The sequence below is a fragment of the Carassius gibelio genome, chromosome B2, assembly GCF_023724105.1.
Source record: "Carassius gibelio isolate Cgi1373 ecotype wild population from Czech Republic chromosome B2, carGib1.2-hapl.c, whole genome shotgun sequence".
NCBI lineage: Eukaryota > Metazoa > Chordata > Actinopteri > Cypriniformes > Cyprinidae > Carassius > Carassius gibelio.
Window position 1 is genome coordinate 2,446,314 of NC_068397.1, and position 22,330 is coordinate 2,468,643.

The 22,330-nt window shown below is 39.3% G+C and overlaps 1 protein-coding gene across 4 annotated transcripts in view; it reads right to left on the reverse strand.

Moving 5' to 3' along the window:
• The window catches only part of LOC127950795 (zinc finger protein 521), a 90,608-nt gene that overhangs the window by 13,848 nt on the left and 54,430 nt on the right, over positions 1-22,330 (reverse strand). Inside the window, exon 5 of one of the 4 annotated variants that reach the window (XM_052548093.1) lies at positions 12,200-12,354. The exons of the other annotated variants lie outside the window; for them this stretch is intronic. Coding sequence (XP_052404053.1) covers positions 12,344-12,354 — 11 coding nt within the window. The 3' untranslated portion in view covers positions 12,200-12,343. Of the gene's footprint in view, positions 1-12,199; positions 12,355-22,330 lie in introns of those variants that run through there. 4 annotated transcript variants of the gene reach the window in all.

A 22,330-nucleotide genomic window follows, 5' to 3' on the forward strand; every position in this document is an offset into this window, starting at 1 on the left:
CTTCAAACGCACCTACAGCACCCAAACACAATACCAGACCGGTGACAACACACATAAAACTTCATTTTTAACTTTGCCTGTGCAAAAGTCACCTTGACTATGCTGGGTGTTGTGGGCGACTGCCAGGGCAATGCTGGTAGGTTCTTACAGTATGTTGTCTGCATGGCTCCTTACTGGCCCAATTCAATAGAGCCAACCCCTAAAACAATATTGTGGTCTCTAGATATCAGTGTAACTCTACTGGCATTTGATTATGCCTTATTGCTAAAAAAAACATAACATAACTCTTTTTGTTACAGCCTTACTGACATAGAAACCACATGACAATAGTGTAACCCTAGCGTCCAGCAAACCACTAGCTTGCTTCAAGCAGTTCCTTATATACTACTTCTTGCACGTTTTATGGTGGACTGTGTTACTTATTTATGGAACATGATTACAGTTTATCATCTGCCGCTGGTTCTGTCGATAAGGACAGCTCCCGTAAACGTAAGCGTGCGGGCCAACCAAACAACCCAAGAAAAGTTTGGGACAAGGATCAATATTTCATTTTCTAGATGGAGTTGCATTTCTAGTTGCATTTTCTAGATGGAGAGAGCTTTGCTAGAAAGAGATGCCGATCTCACTTGTGTTTTACTCAACAGGCGAGTTGTTTTGATTCGTATCTTTACAAAAAAACGTATGCTATTATAACAATCAACAAGATTAGTATTATGGGGCATACACGCCAAATGCGGGGCATCGCGACCCTAGACCCACGCGAGGACGCGTCTGATCCATAGTCTGATCACATCTTTGCATGTAATCTACTCGCGCAAATCGTTGAACTCGCATTTGCTATGTATGCCCAATTATTGTGTTTGAATGTACACGAGTGTATATATTTGTTGAACAAGTGGTAATAGTTTTCATATCTTCTGATTGATGGCTGTCAGTGGTTGGGTAGAAGACAACAAATCCCATCATTCCACTCTCCTTCTTACCGTCATCAAACCACGCGATTGTTATTGTTTCGGTAGTGCACCCTCTAGTGGCAGGTCCTACAACTGTACCTTTAATGTATATCCCATGGTAGCTCAAATGTTTGGGATCAATAATATAAGAAATATATGAAGATTCTTGTTTTCACCAAGGCATTTGATCAAGAAATACAGTCAAAAACAGTAATATAACATATTGTTAATGACTATTCCACTGAAGGTGAGTTGTGATGAACTCAGGGGGAGTTTATTAAAATCCAACAGTGAGCAAAACATGCTTGGCAAAAACATGAACAGACTCTCCAACAGATGGTTACACAAACAATCATTGACGAGAGACAATGGCAACATGAGGGCTATAAAAACTAAACAATAAGCGTCACATGACATAAACCAACAAATGAGGAACAAGACACATGACTAAAACAACTAATCAGAACAAGACACACTGATCACATGAGGGCAAGGAACTGAAGAATGATTAACAAAGTTCAAATAAAATAAAAAATTATTTTTGAAAAAAATGAAAAGCTTTGTCACAATGTATTCTGGCATTGGCTGATCTGCAATGGACACATGTGATGCTGCAGCTATAAGGCAGAAGATACTGCCCTGAGAACAGCTCACTGAGGGAGTGGTGCATCTTTTAATACATAATGAGCCACATTAACATTGATTAAAGCCCTGGGAATTAAACCCAGACTCCTCCTCCTCCCGTGTGTGTGTGTGATTTCCCTCATGAGTTCAGCAGCTCATCTGGGACCGCCCTGTGTTTATTCATTCAACGATGAAAACAGCGTCGGAGGACTTTACAGAGGAAACGTTATCAAATCAAACACTGATGATTAATGATGGGTTGGAGCTATACGTGATTTATGAGTGCTGTAATGTTTCTGCGTGTGATCTGCATGCCAGATTGACATTTCACATCTAATGAAGACAAAGGGGAGCAAAGCATCACGAGTTGTCTGCAGTCAAAGAATCATTTGTTCAGGACATCATTATTTCTCACACACCGAACATGACATAATGTGATTTACTCCCACGTTCTCCTTCTGAAATTAGTGGAGATGCTCTAGGTGTGTGTTTATGAGGACCAACAGATCATCAGCATTATTAGCATATAGCTATTGTAGAGTAGGAGGATGAATTTTAATACATTAATTATCTTAGATTCGGTGGCATGAAGTCATGAACTCTTATGAAAAACAGATATTTGCTAAGAATAAAATCATCCAGTTCATACTGATATTAAAATTTGTCCATTATTTACTTTCCCCAAGTTGTCCCAAACCAGTGTGAGTTGCTGGTCCCCTTTAACTTCCATAAAAATACTTTAAAAGTCAATGGGGACCAGAAATTGTTTGGATGCCAACATTCTTCAAAATAACTTCTGTTTGTGTTCAACACCAGCTCAAACCAGCAGCAATGCTTCAAGACATACATAACCAACATATGTATGCTGTTTTTTCAAAAGGGATGATATGAGGGTGAGTAAATTATGACACATTTTAATTTTGGGGGTAAACAATCCCAACCCTTTAAATGCAATGTGTTCACTTCCTTTCAGTGTGGCCAAGGTGAAGTACTGCTTCATTTGGAAACTTTTGGTAAGTGCTTTTGTGCCAGAAATGTAGACTTAATTTAAACATATATTTATCCTGCTTGCATACAAAACCAGAGATACATAAAGCCAAGTATTAGTATAATTTCTGAGCACACATGCTTCGTTGCAATACACCCAATAAGCATTTCACACTCTTTCTTCCCTCTCGCAGTGTCTCTCCATCAGTTTGTCGGCCGCCCCATGAGCCGCTCACACCAGGAGAGAGGAAGTTCATTAGCTCAGCTAAATCAGAATTAGTCCCTTCATTCTGACGGTCTGAACTTCATTAGACGGCCCTTCACAATCCAACAGGGAGATGTGATGAATCAACGTGGGACGATATGTTGCCTCACACAGCAGATTCACTCTTCCTCCCCACCGCACGCCCTTTCTTTCTCACTATCTTCTTCTCTTTCAGTTCAGTTATTCCCATCTATTCATTGAAATCGAGAATGAAATGAGAAGCGAGACATGTGTACATAATCACATGAATGAAAGCCACATGCCTGCAGAGCTGACATCAGTCCTGCATCAAACATGCTCAATAAAAGCCGTTTAGACTCTAGGGAACATTTGCTGCATCAGTCATGGGACAAAAGCGTGATCGTTTGAGGAGTTCAAACAAAAGATCCATGTGCAAATCACAGATTTATCTCATGTAACTATCACTGCATCTATAAATTATTGAAATTCGGTCTCCTCCACAAGTAGATCATAATAACCATACAAAACCAGAAATGTCTGCAGCACAGGGCTGATTTTTCCTTTGGCTCGCGTGTTCTGTAGCCGCCCCACTGATGCCTGTTGCCATAGTTTCACAATTCAAAAGAGGCAAGAGCACCAATCAGATAAAGGACAGGACACAATTAGCAAACAAATCAGATTGTTGTGCAGCATGCCAAATAAATGAGACGGCACGGAGGAGCAGGTCCTGTGAGATTACACCACCGATATCAGACAGCATGCTTCAGATTGTGTCGTGTTATAGAACATGCAGAAATACAGCGACCTGAAGCAGCCATGTATGAAAATTATTTTATAGCATAATACAATACACCCTGACTGAATGATTATTCAGTGCATTTAAATGAGTAAACATTGAAGGCCTTTTACATTTTCTGTACACATTTGCATAAACCTGATGTATGTTTATCTTGAATAATCACAACAACAACAAAAATGCTATAGATAAAATAATTTCACTATTGAACCATGAATAATTGAATGGCATAGAGACCATTGTTGCACAATTCGTACAATTGCGGTTAAGGGGGGGTGAAATGCTATTTCATGCATACTGAGTTTTTTACACTGTTAAAGAGTTGGATTCCCATGCTAAACATGGACAAAGTTTCAAAAATTAAGTTGTACTCCTTCCGGTTTGTCACAAGTTTCGGAAAGTTTTTTTCGAGTATGGGTCTGTGTGACGTTAGATGGAGCGGAATTTCCTTATATGGGTCCTAAGGCACTTCTGCTGGAAGAGCGCGCTCCCGTATAGCAGAGCACTGAGAGCACAACAGACTTCACTGATCAGAGCGAGAGCGTCGCCAAATGTCACAAAAGAAGTGTGTTTTTGGTTGCCAGGGCAAGACAACCCTGCACAGATTACCAAAAGAGAAATAGCATTAAGGGACCAGTGGATGGAGTTTATTTTTACAGAGCATCAACGGAGTTGTGCAAGTGTTTGTTCCCTGCATTTCGAAGATGCTTGTTTTACAAACAAGGCCCAGTTTGATGCCGGATTTGCACATCGTTTATTTCTTAAGGATAATGCAGTCCCAACGAAAAAGGGTCACGATCGTGTGTTGGAACCGCACGCGGTGAGTAAAACTGCTTCAAATATCTCTGTGTTGTTAACTTAGCTATCGGCGCGTAAGCGCATCAAGTAAACAACATGTTTTCATCAAACTGCACTTTCCACATGTACAGCTTAAAAAAAAAGAAAAAAAAAGACGACAAAGTGGAACTTAGTCATTTTCCAAAACGGCTAAGCAAATATATACAGTTTCAGTACATACCACATAGAGATGTCGTTTGCTGATGCTGCTCTTGTTAAATTTCAGCCTCTGGATCTGATTCTGGATCATAAATATACGCTGAATCTGACTGTTAGCCATGGTTTGTTTTGGATGATGGTTTTTCCCTCAAGGTAAAGTCACAGCTTCCAAACGCTCTCAACGCAAAAGCCTACTGGCGCTCGTGATTCTTTAGCTCCGCCCACACGTCACGCTTCCAGCCGCTCGTGTTTGTCCGGGAAAAATCGGTACAGACTATCTTTCTCTTATGAATATAATAAATCTAATGACTTTTTGGAGTTATGAAGGATGCAGTACTACTCTAAAGGTACTTAAAAGATTAACAGGATATTGAGTGAAAACCAGCATTTCACCCCCCCTTTAAGTAATACAGAACTGTAATGCATTCAGTAGCAATGCATCCAAAAATGTATACATGATTCAAACAGACATGAATAATTATTTCAAATGCAAATTATATTAAATTAAATTTACATTTATGCATTTAGCAGACGCTTTTATCCAAAGCGACTTACTTTGCATTCAGGCTAACAATTTTCTCCTATCATGTGTTCCCTGGGATGTATCTATTATTTTATATTGGATATATCTATTAAATAATTGAAAAATATATTTGTTGGACAGATTATCTAGCCCGATCTCATGAGAAAACATATTTTTATGAGGTATAAGCATAAAAAATACATATGAAGAATAACAAGAACAAATTATGTAATAGAATATGTAATGGCTTCACTGTATACCTAATACCTTGGAATATGGGAAATCTAAATATTATCAATTCAACAATTCTGTGATATCAAGAGAATGCATTGCAGTTCTTAAGATGAAAGTGTTAGATGAGGCCACACGTAGTTCATAAAAATACAAAAAATAAAACATTTAAACTGTTACATTTACAGAAAAATGGCAAGAAACATACTCATGCTTTATAAAAGTTAAGACCTGTCCACATCCTCCTAAAATTCCTTGTTCAAACACACCCCACATGTCTATGTCACGATGTGGGAAGATTTGCATAACGCCGCCCAAATGTTCACGCAAAGAAGGCGTAACTTTATTGTTGTGGCTGTCGGCACCATGTCGTAGAGACGCTGTGTGTTTCATTGTGAAATCAAAACGACTTTGTTTGGTCTTCCAAAAGAGGACACAACTAGAAATCAGTGGTCAAGTTGTATTTACATCACTGCTCCAGAACAGTTCAACCCAAATATTCAGATGTGTGCAGCACATTTTATAGAGGTTTCCTGACTTCCTGTTTCCTGGTAGAACATGACTGTAAATTTTAAATGCATACCCTAGTAAAAAAATAAATACTAAAATGTATGTGAAAAACTTTATTTTATGTTAAGTATACTACAAATACATTTACATATTTAGGTACTTAATAAAAATGCAATTGTACTTTTTGTATACTAAACTAGGATACTAAATGTCTACTAAATTGGAACAACTAATTTTGTACTTAATGCAGTTTAATTGTTCTGTCGTACAACTAAAGATATGAAGTGTATTCGACTGTGCTGAAGTGGAAGTATGGCAAGTATGGTTTAGATACACTTTACATATTTTGTATTTAAAGACATTTATTATTCAAAGATCATGCAGTCCTCATCAATAGTGACACTATTTTAGGCTTAATATTAAGAATTGTGCATTGTGTGCAAGTAGTACTCCCCAAAAAGTTTAATTATATCTTTTATATACTTCAAAACTAATATAAAAGAACTAAACGCCCCAAAACTCTTTAATTTCTTGGGGTCTTTAAAGAAATACAGGGAAAAATAATCAATTTAGGAAGAATCAAATAAAGCAATGATGTGATGAACAGTATTTTTCCTTTCCTTCATGAAGGAAATATCTGTTGGCATCACATTTACACAAAACTGTGCATGAGAACTGCAGTGGCTCCCATTAGCCGGGGATTTTGAGGCTAGGCGCCCTTGTGGGAGAATGTGTTGTGTGTGTGTCTGTATTGATGTGTGAGGCGAGGCAGGCGAGGGGGAGCCCTCGGGCAGCTGTCTGCACCTCACAATCACAAAACTGAGAGACACGCTCCCTCTACACTTGCAATTACACACACACACACACACACACAAAACACAGGAGCAGAAGAAAGACTTCAGTAATTCACTCCCACTGGATGTGTACTCAGAGCGGCTGACATCTCGTCTCAAGGGAAACCGTTCACTTGAGTCAGGGCCGGATTACCATGGTAAATTCCAGGTGATGAGGTACCTGAAGGGTACATGTGATCAGTTTGCCTAATGTGACGCTGGCCAGGGTGAGTAATGTGGGCACTGTGAGAGGAACAAGCAGAGAAATATCCAATGCAATGGAGGCAACAGCTGCAAAAACAAGGCTCTTGTCCATTAATAAAGACAATGTGCGAATAGCTCCATTTTCCACTCTACAGTCACCCGTTTTCCATATGTGCTCATGAACACGTGTGCTGCTTGTCCGGTGAAAAGCCTCAACTCAGATGACTGTTTGCTTTGGAGGAAATCAGCTTCCCCTGACTCCTGCCAGTAGAAAACTAGCTCTGATCTGCTGCCAGACCTGTCAAGAAGACCACGCAGAAGAAAAACAACACACCAACACAAACGGCACTGAGGTCGAAGTACACTGAACTCATGCAGCCTTCCAATGGGGGAACACAGCCTTTCTATATACAATCTGCAATGTCTTCATGCATTTTCAATTTCACGCGAGCCTAAATGGAGTTGGAAATCTTTTCAAATAACACGCTGTAGTATAGAGTCTGTTTAGCTTTTTTTAGAAAGCTAGGGAAAAGATCCTTTGTGATGTGTCTAGTTTCATTTCACTAATGTACACCTCAATAACACACAGCCATTCCATGTCAAAGTTTTGTCACATGTGCCATACTGAAAATATAAATGTGAAATGCACAGTATATGCAACTATTTCTTCTTCTTCTTCATCAATTCTATGTAAGACCATAGACCCATATCATAAAAATTATTACATTTATACAATCTTTTCTATGTATTGACAAATCTCCAGGGCTGTCATTCTGTCATGGCAGTTGGCGTTTCGTTTCCGACACGCGCTGTAAGCAGTAGACCAATCCAGAGCCGCAGAGAGATCTCTTTAGTGCTCTGGACCAATCACAAAGGACTGCCCAATCTGACCAATCGCAGAAGTGATGGCTCGCGGAGAGGAGGGGTTTAGAGAGACTGGTTCTTTGAACAGCTTCGTTCGTTCGAGTCATTTTATGAATAATTTAGAAATTAGGTCAAATTTGAAAGTTTTTTGACCTTGCATGCATGCAAACCTGTTTTAGGAGTATCATAAAACAATATTAGCAACCTTAAAATGGCAAAATAGGGGCACTTTAAGTAGAAACATATCTGGATATGATGATATGGGTTGTGTGGAGTAAAACATCCAACTGGCCATGTTCCTGTAGTGCAGGCACAGCCTCCAAGGTCATCCGCATCAGGCTGTTCTCGCACACTGTTGGCTGCATTAAGAACATTTCACCTGCTCCCGGGATCCCAGTGGCGCGACTTCCTCCGGGGAAACCAGGTGGAGCATTAAAAAACCTCCACATATGGTGAAGTCAAGCTGCTCGGAGGCTGCTGGGTGTCTGCTGTGGGGATAGCAGCTCCTAAATGGCCCAGCTGGCTGTTGGAAAAGAGCTTCTACATTACTGCACCCCAGCGGCTGCCTCTTTCTGGAAAGAGGGCTAGCCCACTCACACCAGAAGGCCATTTTAGACTCTCTCTCTCACAGAGCGACTCTGGATCCAACAGATCATTTGGTCTTCCACTGCTGCATAATCAAATTCCTCCATCTGGCCACAGTTTTCCAGCAGAACAGGGTTAGGTGCTTGCCGTGCTGGCAAAATGAGTCGGATTGCGCTAAGACTAATTTTGAGCTACATGCAAAAAAAAAAAAAAAGTGAAAAAAAAATGTCAATTTTAGTGAAATTTGAGGTTTTCGTTAACAAATAAGTTCATTAAGCCCTCATCTAGTAATCCCAATGCTCCAGACAGTAAACATTTAAAATTATCTTTAGGTGTACCTTTTCTCCGCTTGCTTCTCACGCTGAATATCATCGGCACTTCCAACTGCACGTTATCGCGATAAATATACAGAATTACAGTGTTTAAGTTTTCACGCAGACATAATCTATTATGTCTTAGGTAAATGTTTTGGGAGCTATTGGGGAAACGTATAACATTATAGGAGATCTGTGCATTACAGTAGGTCTGTCTCAATGTTAATCTAACAATAAAAGAAAAAAGGAAATCACTCGCTGCTCTTGATTGAACTGCTTTTGTATTTTTAATAATCAATTTATTATTTATTTTTTACCTTTGATTATTTGTTTTACTTCTGCTTTTATGTATGTGCAAAATGAAAATTTTCTTATATCTGTATACTTTTTTTATCTGTTCCTATTTATAATAACAAAAATAATTGTATATTGTGATTATTAATACAGTAATTATTATTATTAAGAAAAGAACTGGAGGAAAAAATGCGATGTTGCTGGTGAATTTGCTTTGGAAATTTCAGAAAACTTTAACTATCAACAGATGTAGCTCAGGCATTTTCCCTCCAATTTCCAACCAATCATACATCATTTTGAAGGTCTTTTAATGAGAATGAGAAAATAGAAATAACTTTTTGAAAATTTGCTCATTGTGACTCATTTTGCCAGCACAAGTCACATATATGCAGAACAACATCAAGTATATTCAAAGACGGGTGACAAATTCTAGGAAATATTTGGGAATCTGGTGGTTATGTTGTGAAGTCAGGTGAATTTTGATGGCATGGGTTGGCTCCACTGGGCATGGGTCATATGTTATGGCCTTCATAGTCATCAGATCTCAACCCAATGTGTTCGACATCATCAAAACACAGAAAGAGGGAATACCATTTGGAAGAATGGTGTTCCACTCCTTCTGTACAGTCGATTTCAATGTGTCTGTTTTGGTAGTAGCTCAGAAACGTGGACTTCAAACTATAAAACAATCATTCGTAAAGTGAGTCTACACTCGTTCACACGAGAACTATTTATTAGCTATGCTACCTATGTATAATAGTGCTCCAAACCTGGGACTGAGGACTGAGAAGGCAGCTGCCCATGAAGGCAATAAGGCAGCTCACTAGGTTATGGAACTGAGCCAGTGTAAAAATGAGAGCAGACAAAAGGAGATGTCTTTTTTTCTGCAGTGTCTCCAGGGCTTCACCCTTGATGTGGCGCATTCATCATCGCGCCTCCAATATCAGTTATTCAGCGGCTCGTCTGCTTACAGCAGAATTAATTTGAGCTTTAATTACTCTCATCGGTGGAATGCTGATGAAGGCAAGCAAACGGGCAGCTTGGGACGCCGCTTTCATACCGCCTCAATTCCACACGGACACACGAGCTGGCAAACAACCGGCAGTCTGGCCGCGTCAGGACCCAGAGCCCAGAGCACAGGAGAGAAGAACCGAAAGGCAGACTGTATACACATGACCGGTATGTAAGTGATTATACAGACAGCCATTACAGCACAACAAGCCCTGACAGGGCTATCAGAACAAGCACCCTAGCAACACGACAAACACACGGTAATACTGCAATCATTTTTTATGATCCCCTCCCTTACACTTATTTATTTTTATCATCCTCTTTTGCTGAATGGTCATTTAAATCTTAATCAACATCTTATTACAGGTATTACACATGTAGAAAGATGTGTTTATCTAAAAGGTGACAGAGGAACACTCTCAGAATTCTTTTTTAATAAAAGGCACAACCCTCAGGTACGTAACCAAGTGGACAAAAGCTAAAAGGTGCATCACTAAACCTTATTTACCCCTAAATGGTACATATTGGTACTTTAAAGGTACAAATTAGGAGTGTTGAAGTACATACAGTATTAATACTTTAAAAGTACATGTTAGCACCTTTTGAAAGGGTTCTGCTCCCGTGACAGTTCTGCACATGGCTTCCAAAGAACATTTACTTGTTTAATGCCCTCCATAAGTATTGGAACAGTAAAGACACAATTGCTTTCTCTGCTGTGTAGTCAAGACATTTGATGAATATGCTACAAATCTACAGAATGTCACATTTTATTATTAAGTCTTATGACACATACATGTTTTACCAAATTAAAAAAAAAACCACACTTTTAGAGTTCATCCCACTATTTGATGTGAGCATAAGTATTGGAACAGATGAATTTAAGGCAGATGTAAAAGCTGTTATTTAAATCTGGATATTGATTTGAGTAATCTAAGACTTTACATTTCTTTGCCCTGATAAAGTCCTTGACTGAACTGGTAGGGTGTTTTAGGTCATTGTCCTGATCCAATATAAGGTGCTTTCTAATGATTTCGGCATTTTCTTGAATATTGGTAGACAAGATGATTTCGTACCCTTCCAAATTCATTCTGCTACTGCCGCTTGCTTAGGATCATTTGCAGTTCCCTTTTTTCTCCACACTTTTGCTTTCCAGTCACTTATCACCAGATAAAGGTTAATCTTTGTCTCATCGGTCCATCGACTCAACCAAAACTCTATTGGCTCACATTTGTGAAGCATCTTGCCTTTCTATGTTCGGTGCTGATCAGAGGTTTGCATCTTGCTGTGTAGCTTCTATAATTCTGTGTCAAATCACCCCAGCTTTCTTGTTTTTCTCAGCTGATCAGGTCATCGTTGGTTGCTGATATTGCCGGTAGTTTCCAAACTCTAGATTTCTCCATGCCCTTTGTTTTTCCTATAGTTCTAATTGACTTCCTCTTTTCTTTTAGCATCCAAATTGCTTGCTTTTCTTTCAGAGTCGGCTTCCTCGTCTTCATCCTGGTTTGTTTGTGTCACCATTGAATGCAAGACTTTGAAAGGCAGAAGCAATGGATATAACTGATAAGACACATTCCCTGCTTTTAATATCTGAAGAATTAATGCAGCAGGACACAACTGAACACTAAGAAAGACCTGTGAGGAAACTGTTCCAATACTTCTGCTCACATCAGATACTTATGGAAGGCACTGTATATAGATGGATGGATGGATGGATGGATAAATAATTAGATTAATCTTTTTTTAAAGAAATGCATGGATAGTTGTAAGAATGCAATGCAATCTTGTGTTGGTATAAATGGACAGAGGAGTTAAAATAGAGCTCTTCTCCACTTATGATTGCTGTGAAAAACTAAACTTTCAGTCTAGACTAACAGTCTTTTAGTTGACATTTAAAAAAGTGTTCTAATAGAATGCATCTTTTTTTTTCTATTTGAAAACACGTAAACAAAGCCCAGCATTAAAGAATGCCCTGGCTCGCAGGGTTAATTTGCCAATCTATTTTTAACTTGGTATTGCCTTTTAACGAGGTTCCTGTATCTCAAACAGCAGAGCATGTGGCCAGCATCCGCAAGGTAGATAGACAGATATTAGATAGCCGACAGGAAGTTATTCAACTAACTGCAGTATGTAATAACAAACACTTTGTTTACAGCAGATGAGTACAGATTTGTTTCATTTTTAATCAAAATTATACTTTAGAGCAGAGTTTGCAGGGCAAATATTCCCATTCAAATACATTAAACAAAAATGCAATTAAATGATGTTTATTCTGAACAGATTATTATCATATTACATGAAGAAGACTTCTGTCGAGGTCAAAGAAGAGAGCTAATGTTGTCATGTGGACAGAGATGGACTTTACACAGGTGGAGGTTTGCTCATGGGTGGATACTCAGACTCCAGCTACGAAAAAAATAAATAAAAACACAGAATAAAAAACCTGCTTTAATGAACAGCTGGGTCACCAACGCTTGGCACCTTCATACTTCATAATGATAATAATCATTACAGCGTAAGCATCTTTCCCCAAAGTCGGCAGAGTTAGCAGACACCGGCAGACAACCCTGCCATTAAGAAGCAAGGAGTCTTTATCAGAGAAGTTCAGATGCTCTAACAAAATGACTCTAATCACTAATGAGATCAAACTGCAATTAACACTTCATGCTCTTAATGATGGGAAATGCTGAGCATGCCACACTGGTGAACCTTGAAAATGACTTTAAGTTCTAAATGATTTCCCAAATGAACATGCACTTTTTTTCAACAGTAATGTTTTGTTCGGGGGAAATATTTGTCTAGAGATACGTTTCAGTAGATCTGAACATTTTAAGATGAAAGATATTACAACAACAAAGGCCTTTAGAAATTGCAAGGTGCAATATTTATTTGCATATGCTTAAATTCAGCTCTAAACACAATAGAAAAAGGCTTGTTGCAGCAATGAGAAAAATAGTTTTATTTTATGTGTGCAAAGTCTGTGTGTGAACATTTTCCATGCAAAAAAAACTACACACACACACACACAATGTATATTTGTATGCAGCTCCAATGTAAAAGAAATATGACTGTGATTTGTTTTGTGAGCGAGAGCTAGAAGCATGCAGCCATTTTCAAAAAATGATGGTAGATGATTTTGCTAATTCCTACCTAATTAGTTTGGATCTGTGTGTTGGATCTGATTAGCAGGATTGATTTGAGCTCTGATGCTTTGACAACAACACGACTCTGTCAACTTGCTGTCAACAACAACATTAATGAAATCTATCTAAATATATCTAATATTAAGAAATAATTAAATGGATAAACCTTTCGCATCAACATATGAAACATGTGAGCAACAGAAGCTCACTGTATTTGACACAACCCTTTGTCTTGTGAATCCAGCTGTCAGTGTGGGCATATCACCGGCCATTATCTGCCCCATCCACACTCGTTATTGAAGCTAATGAACTGTTGTCCTCCATGCACCACAATGAAGGAGAACTACATAAGAAATCTCTAAAGTTAATTAGTAATTAGAAATATAAAAAAATTAATCAAAGAAAGAGAGTGTTTCAGGTTTGAGTCTCAAGGTGTGTGTGTGTGTGTGTGTGTGTGTGTGTGTGTGTGTGTGTTGGGGTGCTAAATGGGTAATGAAATGCTGATTGTCGTCTTTCAAGGGCATTTCAACACCAGCAGCTACAAAACTAATCAGTGGAGATTATTTATTTATATTGTATATGGGTTGTTTCTTCAACTAAAGGCACTTTAGGCTCTATATGAACTTTCAAGAAACCAAATTTTCACACTAACACTATTCGAATTGTTCAAATGAATAATTAGGTTCATAGCATTGAAATGAAAGATGCTGAAAATCACATTACAAAGATTTTTTACTAAAATGTATTATTTGTGGTCTTGCTTTGGGTAACTTCTTAGCTATTAATTTATGTACTGTAAATGCACACAATTGAACCATATATTCACTCATTTAAAAACTGCTTGATTGAAAATTATGCATAATAAATATATTTTATTATAACTAACCATGTTTTATGATATTAACTTTCATTTTATTTCAAGAATGTTTTACATTAACACTTTCACTGTTGTCTCCTCTGTAATTAAAGGGATATTCCCAAAAAATAAAAAATAAGTAATTCATACAAAATTCCCATCATCATGCCATCGCAGATGAATATGACTTTCTTTCTTCAGGTGAACATGAATGATGATTTTTAGAAGAAGAAAAAATTAATTAAAACAAATAAAAAATCCCTGTCAAAAGAGACAAAGGAGGCTGAGTCAATTCATAATGTGCTAGTGTCTAAGATAACAGGTGAAGAGAAACTTCTTACCAAAATATTGAAGTCTACATATTATGGTGGTGGGGCTTACATAAAAAGTATTTGCTGACAATACTGTATGTATATGCCAATCGTGTACAAAATGTAAACATTTGTTACAAACCAACTGTTCCAACTCAACTTAAATAGCAAAAAAAATAATATAAATTAGAATGAAACCAATCATAATAAAGTTTAAGTTGCTTTAAAAAAAAACTTTATGGTCCATATGAATATAAAGCTCCACAGGGTATTCAGATGAAGTTGAGCTCAAGGTGTTGATTTATTTTATAGCCAGGCCAGTTATAAACCATGGTGCTGGGAGCTGGGAGAGATCTGGCGTGTGTCCACTGGTTTGAAGCACCTGAATCTTATTAGAACATTCCACAGGGTTCCATGACTGCAGCCAGAGGACATCATGAAGGACTTCAATGAGAGAGTTCACTAATCAGCATCCTGTTCACCAGAAGGGCCCAGGGGGGCACAGCAATAAGAAGCAAGAGAAACTAAACTGAGCCGAGTAACGCCACAAACACAGAGACCTCTAAAAATCTACAGAATGTATTTCAAGTCATGTGTAACAGTTGCTGTGTGCCCTTGCAAAGTACTACACATCAGCACACATTTAAAGTAAGCACTTATTATGGAAATAATATACTTTAATATGAATGGATAAGAACTGAATGTAATATTTTCAGAAAATGAATGTCTTACTACAACAAAAAATGTATTATAGTTGAAATATATTTTAAATGCAGCTTAAGTGTTTATATGCCCTTTTAAATAGGTCTTTATTGCATCTTTATGTGTAAATTCACAATAAATGTTATTGTTTTTAAAGTGTGGTTAAAGTGTACTGCTGAGTTTGCTGAGAAACTTTTATGGTTAACTTACATATATATTTTTAAGTCATTTCTATTGAAACTTATGTCATTACACATTTTAATTATTGTTGCAATGCATTATATTTAAAATATATTAACTATGAACGTAGTGTCAATGTAATGTTTAATGTTTAATGGGACAAGCGATTAGTCTACAGAAGAGACGAACGGCTGCGCGTGAGTGTTTTGCATAATACTTGTTTATAGATCTGCTGTTCGAATTATTACTTGCTGTTAGGAAGGACAATTTTGTTTTCTGCCTATTTCTACTTTGTATTTTCGTTGGCATTTGCATTTTTAATTGCATTTACTGGTGATTATAATAATTGCCCTCTGCTAAGAAGGAGCCTGTGTAATTCATACTGCTCCCTTTCTGCATTTAAGTGTGAACTAGTCTCCATTTGAAGGAATTGCCCTGCTATAGGCTATTGCCTGAGCTAATTCAAAGGCAGCCACAGCTGCTTTCACTTCAGTATCTTAGACTATGTATGTATATGATGTCTGTGCACTGACATGGACGCATCAGTGGAAGCATTCAGCCTCGTGTGAAGACCAACAAGTGTAAAGACATGCGACTTTACCTGCGCGACTTCAACGACACAGGCAATGCACTTAAGTACTATTTATTATCTTCCCTTTACTCAGTTTCCTTTTCTGTCCCTTGTTTTTCAACTCTATCATGTGTTTCAAAACATTTATGTTGTATCTGGAAAATGCTCTAATGTCACACGCAGACGGCAACACAATGTTGCGAACATGCATCATATCCCTACATCCTCTACTGCACCTCTTTCTTTCTCTGCTTTTCCCTTAAACTCCACACTCAGTGCCTTGGGCTTGACTGAGACCTGGATTTGTTCAGAAGACTCAGCAACCCCAGCTGCTCTTTCTAACAATTTCTCTTTCTCTCACAGCCCCCATCAGGTTGGCCGGGGTGGGGGCACTGGTCTTTTCATTTCTAGCAATTGCAAATACTCAACCCACTCTCCCCTATGCAATTATAACTCATTTGAATCTCATGCCATCACTGTAACAGCTCCTATAAAACTCCAGGGCAAATTCTAGGCACCTTCCTAGAAGAGCAGGATGGCCTCCTGCCCTCATTCCCGGAGGATGGCAGTCCACTTTTACACTTTGGTGACTTCAACATTCATCTGGACAAGCCTTATGCTACAGACTTCCATTCACTCCATTTGATCTGAAACAACTTACCACTACAAGCACGCACAAATCAGGCAATCAACCTGACTAAATTTACACACAAAATTGTATTGCAGACAACATTCTGGTATAACCCCTACGTTTCCTCATTACATTTAAACTACATTTTGCTACCTGTGTGCCCCCATCCCCCATACCAGTTACTTTTAGATGAAACCTTTGCTTCTTGTCTAGACGATATACGCCCCTTCTAAACCCTGGTTATCCAATGTTCTTTGTGAGCACCGGATCAAACTCAAGGCAGCAGAGAGAAAATGGTGCAAATCAAAAGTTCCATCAGACCTGAAGATGTATCAGTCCTTGCTTTCATCTTTCTCTGCTGAAGTCCATACTGCTAAATATTCATATCTCCAAAACTAGATCAACTGCACTCAAGACACATGTAATCTCTTCAAAACATTCAATTATCTCCTCTGTCCCCCTCCACCACTTAACTGCTGATGATGTCGCCACATTCTTCACAGACAAAACCAGAACGATAAGTAGTCAGTTCTTAGCCCCACACACACAGGACTTCAAATCAACCACACCCACTGCTAACACTCCCATCTTCTCCTTCTGTCCCCTTACTGAGGCAGAAATATCCAAACTTCTCCTCTCCAGCCATCCTACAACATGTCCTCTAGACCCAATCCCCTCACACCTCCTTCAAGCAATCTCTCCTACACTTTTACCAGCATTTACACACATCATCAACACATCTCTCCTCACAGGCACCTTCACCACTTCATTCAAGCAAGGTTGGGTAACCCCACTGCTTAAAAAAACCTACATTAAACACTTTGCTTACAGATAGCTACAGACCGGTCTCTCTCTTTCCCTTCAAAGCGAAAATCCTCGAAAGTGTTGTTTTCTACCAGATATCATTGTTTCTTTCACAGAACAAAAAACTGGATGCTAACCAGTCAGGTTTCTGGAGTAGCCATTCAACGGAGACTGCACTACTCTCAGTCACAGAAGCCCTGCAGATTGCAAAAGCTTATTCCAAATCATCAGTTCTTATTTTGCTGGATCTATCTGCTCATTTTGACACCGTCATTCATCAGATCCTTCTGTTTGCCCTCTAATCACTGGGCACCACAGGAATTCCACTTCTCTGGTTTGAATCATATCTTACTGATAGGTCTTTAATGGTGGTTTGGGGAGGGGAGGTATCCAAAGCACATCAACTTGTCATTGGGGTACCTCAGGGATCAGTTCTTGGACCCCTCCTCTTCTCCATATACACACCATCACTGTGTCCCATCATTCAGGCACATGGATTCTCCTACCATTGCTATGCTGATGACACACGGCTCTATCTTTCATTTCAACCATATGATCCAACGTTAGCTGCATGGATCTCAGGCTGCCTGGCGGACATCTTGGCATGTATAAAAGAATATTAATTATAGCTCAACCTGGCAAAGACTGAGCTTCTTGTCTTCCCTGCCACTCCAACTCTACAGGATGATTTCTTCATCAAGCTCTTCTAAAATTTCCCCATCAACTTTGGTCAGAAATCTTGGTGTAACGTTTGATTACCAGCTGACCTTCAAAGACCACATCGCAAAGACTGCTTGATCTTGCAGATTTGCATTGGTTGCACAGGTTTACATCAGAAAGATCAGGCACTTTCTTACAGAGCATGCTGGACAATTTCTTTTCCAGGTCCTTGTCATTTCTAGGCTGGACTACTGCAATGCACTTCTGGCTGGACTTCAATCAAGCACAAATCAAACCTCTACAAATGATTCAGAATGCAGCAGCATGACTGGTCTTCAATGAACCCAAAATAGCCCATGTAACACCTCTCTTTATCTCTTTGCACTGGTTACTGGTTGCGGCTCGCATCAAGTTCAAGACATTGATGCTTGGATATAGAACAGCCTCAGGCTCAGCACCCACCTACTTCCACTCACTATTGTGAATTTACATTCCCTCCAGAAGTCTGAGATCTACTAGTGAACAACGCCTTGTGGTAACATCACAGAGAGCCACAAAATAACTATGAAGAAAATTTTAATTCACCATTCCTGGCTGGTGGAATGATCTTCCCATCACCATCTGACTTAATCCTAAAAAAATAAAATAAAAAATAAATAAAAAACTAAGAAAACCTTTGCTACTCTTTACTTAATCCCCAGTCTAGCTAGTACTTATTTGAACAACATGTGAAACTTGGTATAAAGAGTCATTCCTGTGTCTTTTTGCCTCTTTAAGATTAATCACTTGATATATTCCAAAATTGTAAGGCACTTCGGATAAAAGTGTCTTCTAAATGAATAAATGTAAATGTAAATACTAATGCTAATACATATGCACATATTTTGCACGAGTGGGGGGGAGGGGTATGTATATTGAAACATATGTCATTACACATTGTCATTAAACATTTTTAATTATTGTTGCAATGCATTACATTTAAAATATATTAACTTCATATGTAGTGTTTAATAACAAACTGCAGTTAAAATTAGAATCATGTAATCTACATTTGATTTACTGTGTTAGTAACACATCAGAATTATTGTCCTTCTTTAAAGCAGAACAAAAATATTCAAACGATTATTCGATTAATCTAAACATCTAAATTGCTGTCAAATGATTAATCACGATGTAACAACATTGAGTTTTACATAGTAATTAACTCAAATGATATATAGGGAATTTGAATAATTAATCAAGAATTTGATTAATATATATCTCAGATGACAGTTACATTTAATTTTATTGATTATGAAAAATAGCTCAATTGCCAATACCAATACTAATCACAGGGCACTGTAATTTACTCATTAATATGTCAATATTACATTCTTCATATCAATTATTGTGATCTCTTACTGTAAATTACTGCAGATCAAACCGTGGTATGTCCAGCACACCACTGTAGACCTATCAATTTTCAATAAAGTTATCACGCCTTATAATTCAAGGAAAAGTATTCTCTGGCCATGAAAATATTATCCTATCCTTATGATAAATTTAGTTTCTAAATTTAGAGCTTGTAGCTAAAGATCAGACACATCTCAGTGACTCGTAATGTGAGTGGGGTGGAGTCCAAAGCCAATCATTTTATATATGGGTTTTTAATAATTCAACTAGTAATACATCAAACTACAAATCACACAGAGTAAATATGCGTACGAAAATACAGACAATAAACATTTACAAGACACAACGGAATCCAAATAAAAGAGAGAGAGAGAGAGAGAGAGAGAGAGAGCGAGAGAGAGAGAGAGAGAGAGAGAAGTGTAGAAAGCGAGAGAGATCACAGAATGAGCTCAGGTATGAAAATCAGTCAGTAAACCTTAGTGGAACCAACAACGAATCAAATAATAGCAACACTTTAAAGCAGCATTTAAATCTCCATAGAAAACGATACTTGCATGGCCCAGTGGGTGAGCGTGGTACCGGCGACGCACGTGTGATGTCACGTGGTCCTTTGAAAACTGCGCGCGTGGGCCGGAGGCCGTGTGACGCGCGCGCAAGCTGCGCTGGATCTTGGCGTGAGCGTGGAGTCACGTGTTCCTTTGTTGCAAAGAGGTGTTCGTTCATCTTCGCGCGGTATTTGAAAGGTTCAACAAACAATGTTCCAGAATTCGTCTTCATTGTGTGGAGAGGCGAATCGTTGAATAAACTTAGTAAAGAAAAGAAAACAAAACAACGAAAATGAAAGTTTCCAAATGAGCCATGAAAATGGCTTTCCTCTCCTCAGTCCTTGTGCTGAGGGGGGAGGAGAACTGAGCGCGGCCCGAGGCCGCGCGGAGCGACGTGTCCGAGAACGGAGAACGGGAAGAAGAGCAAGAAGAGAGCGAAGAGCCAAGAGAGAGGCGGACCTTGTTCGGTCGACTCTTATAGCTTGAGATGTTCACGCCTCTTTTCGCGTGAACCACCCAATGAACATCCGCGATCTGAAGCGGCGGGAAAGTTCCTTTGTCTCTGTTGAGACAACCCCCTGATGATTTAGGGCCTGTCCGATTTCATCAGGAATATTAAAGCAAGTTCATTATTCCAGATTAAATATATTTTTCATTACTTTGCTCTAGATAAATGGGTCTGTCAAAGCATGACGATTAGAACAAGACTAGACATAATATATATATGACCAAAGATCTAATTTTTAGATCGAATTACACATTTAAAGATTTGTTTAACACATGATAACACTGCAGATATTCCCAATTTATATGGGAAACCTCTAATGTACCGCAAAAACAATACTATACACATTAAGACTACATTTGAGTACATTCTATCATTCTTTTGTAAGGATTAGGTTTCCTGTCCTGTGGTCCTGTGAGCTCGTAAAATTTTACGAGCTAACAAGGAGTGTGGGGGTTGCAGAACATTTCTTTTTGAGAAAGTATAAGATTGAAATCAAGCATTTCCACTTATAAGTCAGCACTTTAACCATTTACCCAGGATTAACCATTTTATGCAATACACAAACATATAAAATACATATTTAATAAAGGACTTACAAAAGTAAGGAACAAAAAGAAAGGTTTCTTTTTGTGTGTGTGTGTGTGTGTATGTTAAGGAATTTGGTTTCAGGTATCCTTTGAGGCTCGCATGGGTATCGTAAAGTAATTTAAGTCCAGCCAGGCTGGTATTTAGTACCAACAGTCTGAATTTACAAAACAGAATTTAACCCATGAATCGCTGACCTGCATATCTGTTACATCTCCCCCTTTACGTCAGATGAAGTCCCTGTGTGGACATCATCGGACGGCAATCATCCGGATGGGCAGATGACAGGTGAATCGTGATGGTCATGCAGCAGGTGGGTCATGATGACAGGTGGTTCCTGAAGCTGAGGATTCAGCTTGGTGAGGTTCGGTATTGTCTTTCACTTTGCGTCCCTTTTCCGGGGATTCCATCGGAGACCTCCAGCCACAGTTGTCGTGAGTTTGGCTGTAGAGGTTTGCATCTCGTTGAGTATCCTGTATAGGATGAAGGTCACGCCAAGAGTAAGGGCGGGACCAATGACGGTGGAGATGCACCGTGCAGTGTCGGCAGCAGTCCAGGCTAGGACCGCAGATGACTGGTTCAGAATGGGCTGTCGAGACAGTGCTTGGAGGGCTGTATCGACAGGAGTAATGTCAATGTGTTGGGTGGTACCTTTCAGTACTTGGTCCAGCAGGTTGGCACGGGTGGCGGTGTCATGCTGGTCGTAGGTCAGCATAGCTGAGCGCACAGGAGTGTTGACGAGCCATCTGTTACCCACAATCTCTGCTTGCGTTTCTGTGACTTGTGTACGAGGCTTGGCTTCGGCAGGGCAGCGCGTATCGCTGACCCAGGGTTGCAGCTCGCAGATTCCTTCAGAGTTGTGTCTGAGGAAGGGTTTGCTAAGGCAGAGATAATGAATGTCTTTGGTTAAAGTACACATGTGCATGTTTGGGGCCAGGTACAGCTGTGTGTTGCTGTCGTGGTAGGCCACCACATTTGGAATGTGTGTTTTGGTGTGGGTGTTGCTCTTCCACATCCTGACACTGACAATGTCTTTAGGTCTGTAGACTTGGTTTGACTCGCTGATGAGTTGGTTCAGGAGCACGTTCACTTCTCCCTGTTTGGGGTTTGCGTGCCGTAGGAAGGCGCTATCCAGAGAGTTGGCCAGGTGCATTTGTAGCAGGTCAGCTGGCATGGTGATGGTGTAAGACAGCACAGTTAACACAAGGCTTAAGGGTATCATGTATGGTGGGGTTTTACTCGTGGTTAGGCTGTCTTTGGAGGAGCTAACCTCCCACAGCATGGCTGTTGTTAATGCTGTTAACAGCTGAGTCTGGGTAAAGTCCTTCTGGAAGGCAGTAAACAGTGGTTTCAAGGAGTTTACAGTCTGGTTCGCTGCATTGACACTGGACATAACAATGTTAAACATTCTGGCGGCAGCAGCGGCTCTAAGCAAAGCTCCCGGGAACTGTTTGGAGCGGTGGTGGTGTCCACCTAACTCCATTTGTGTAACCG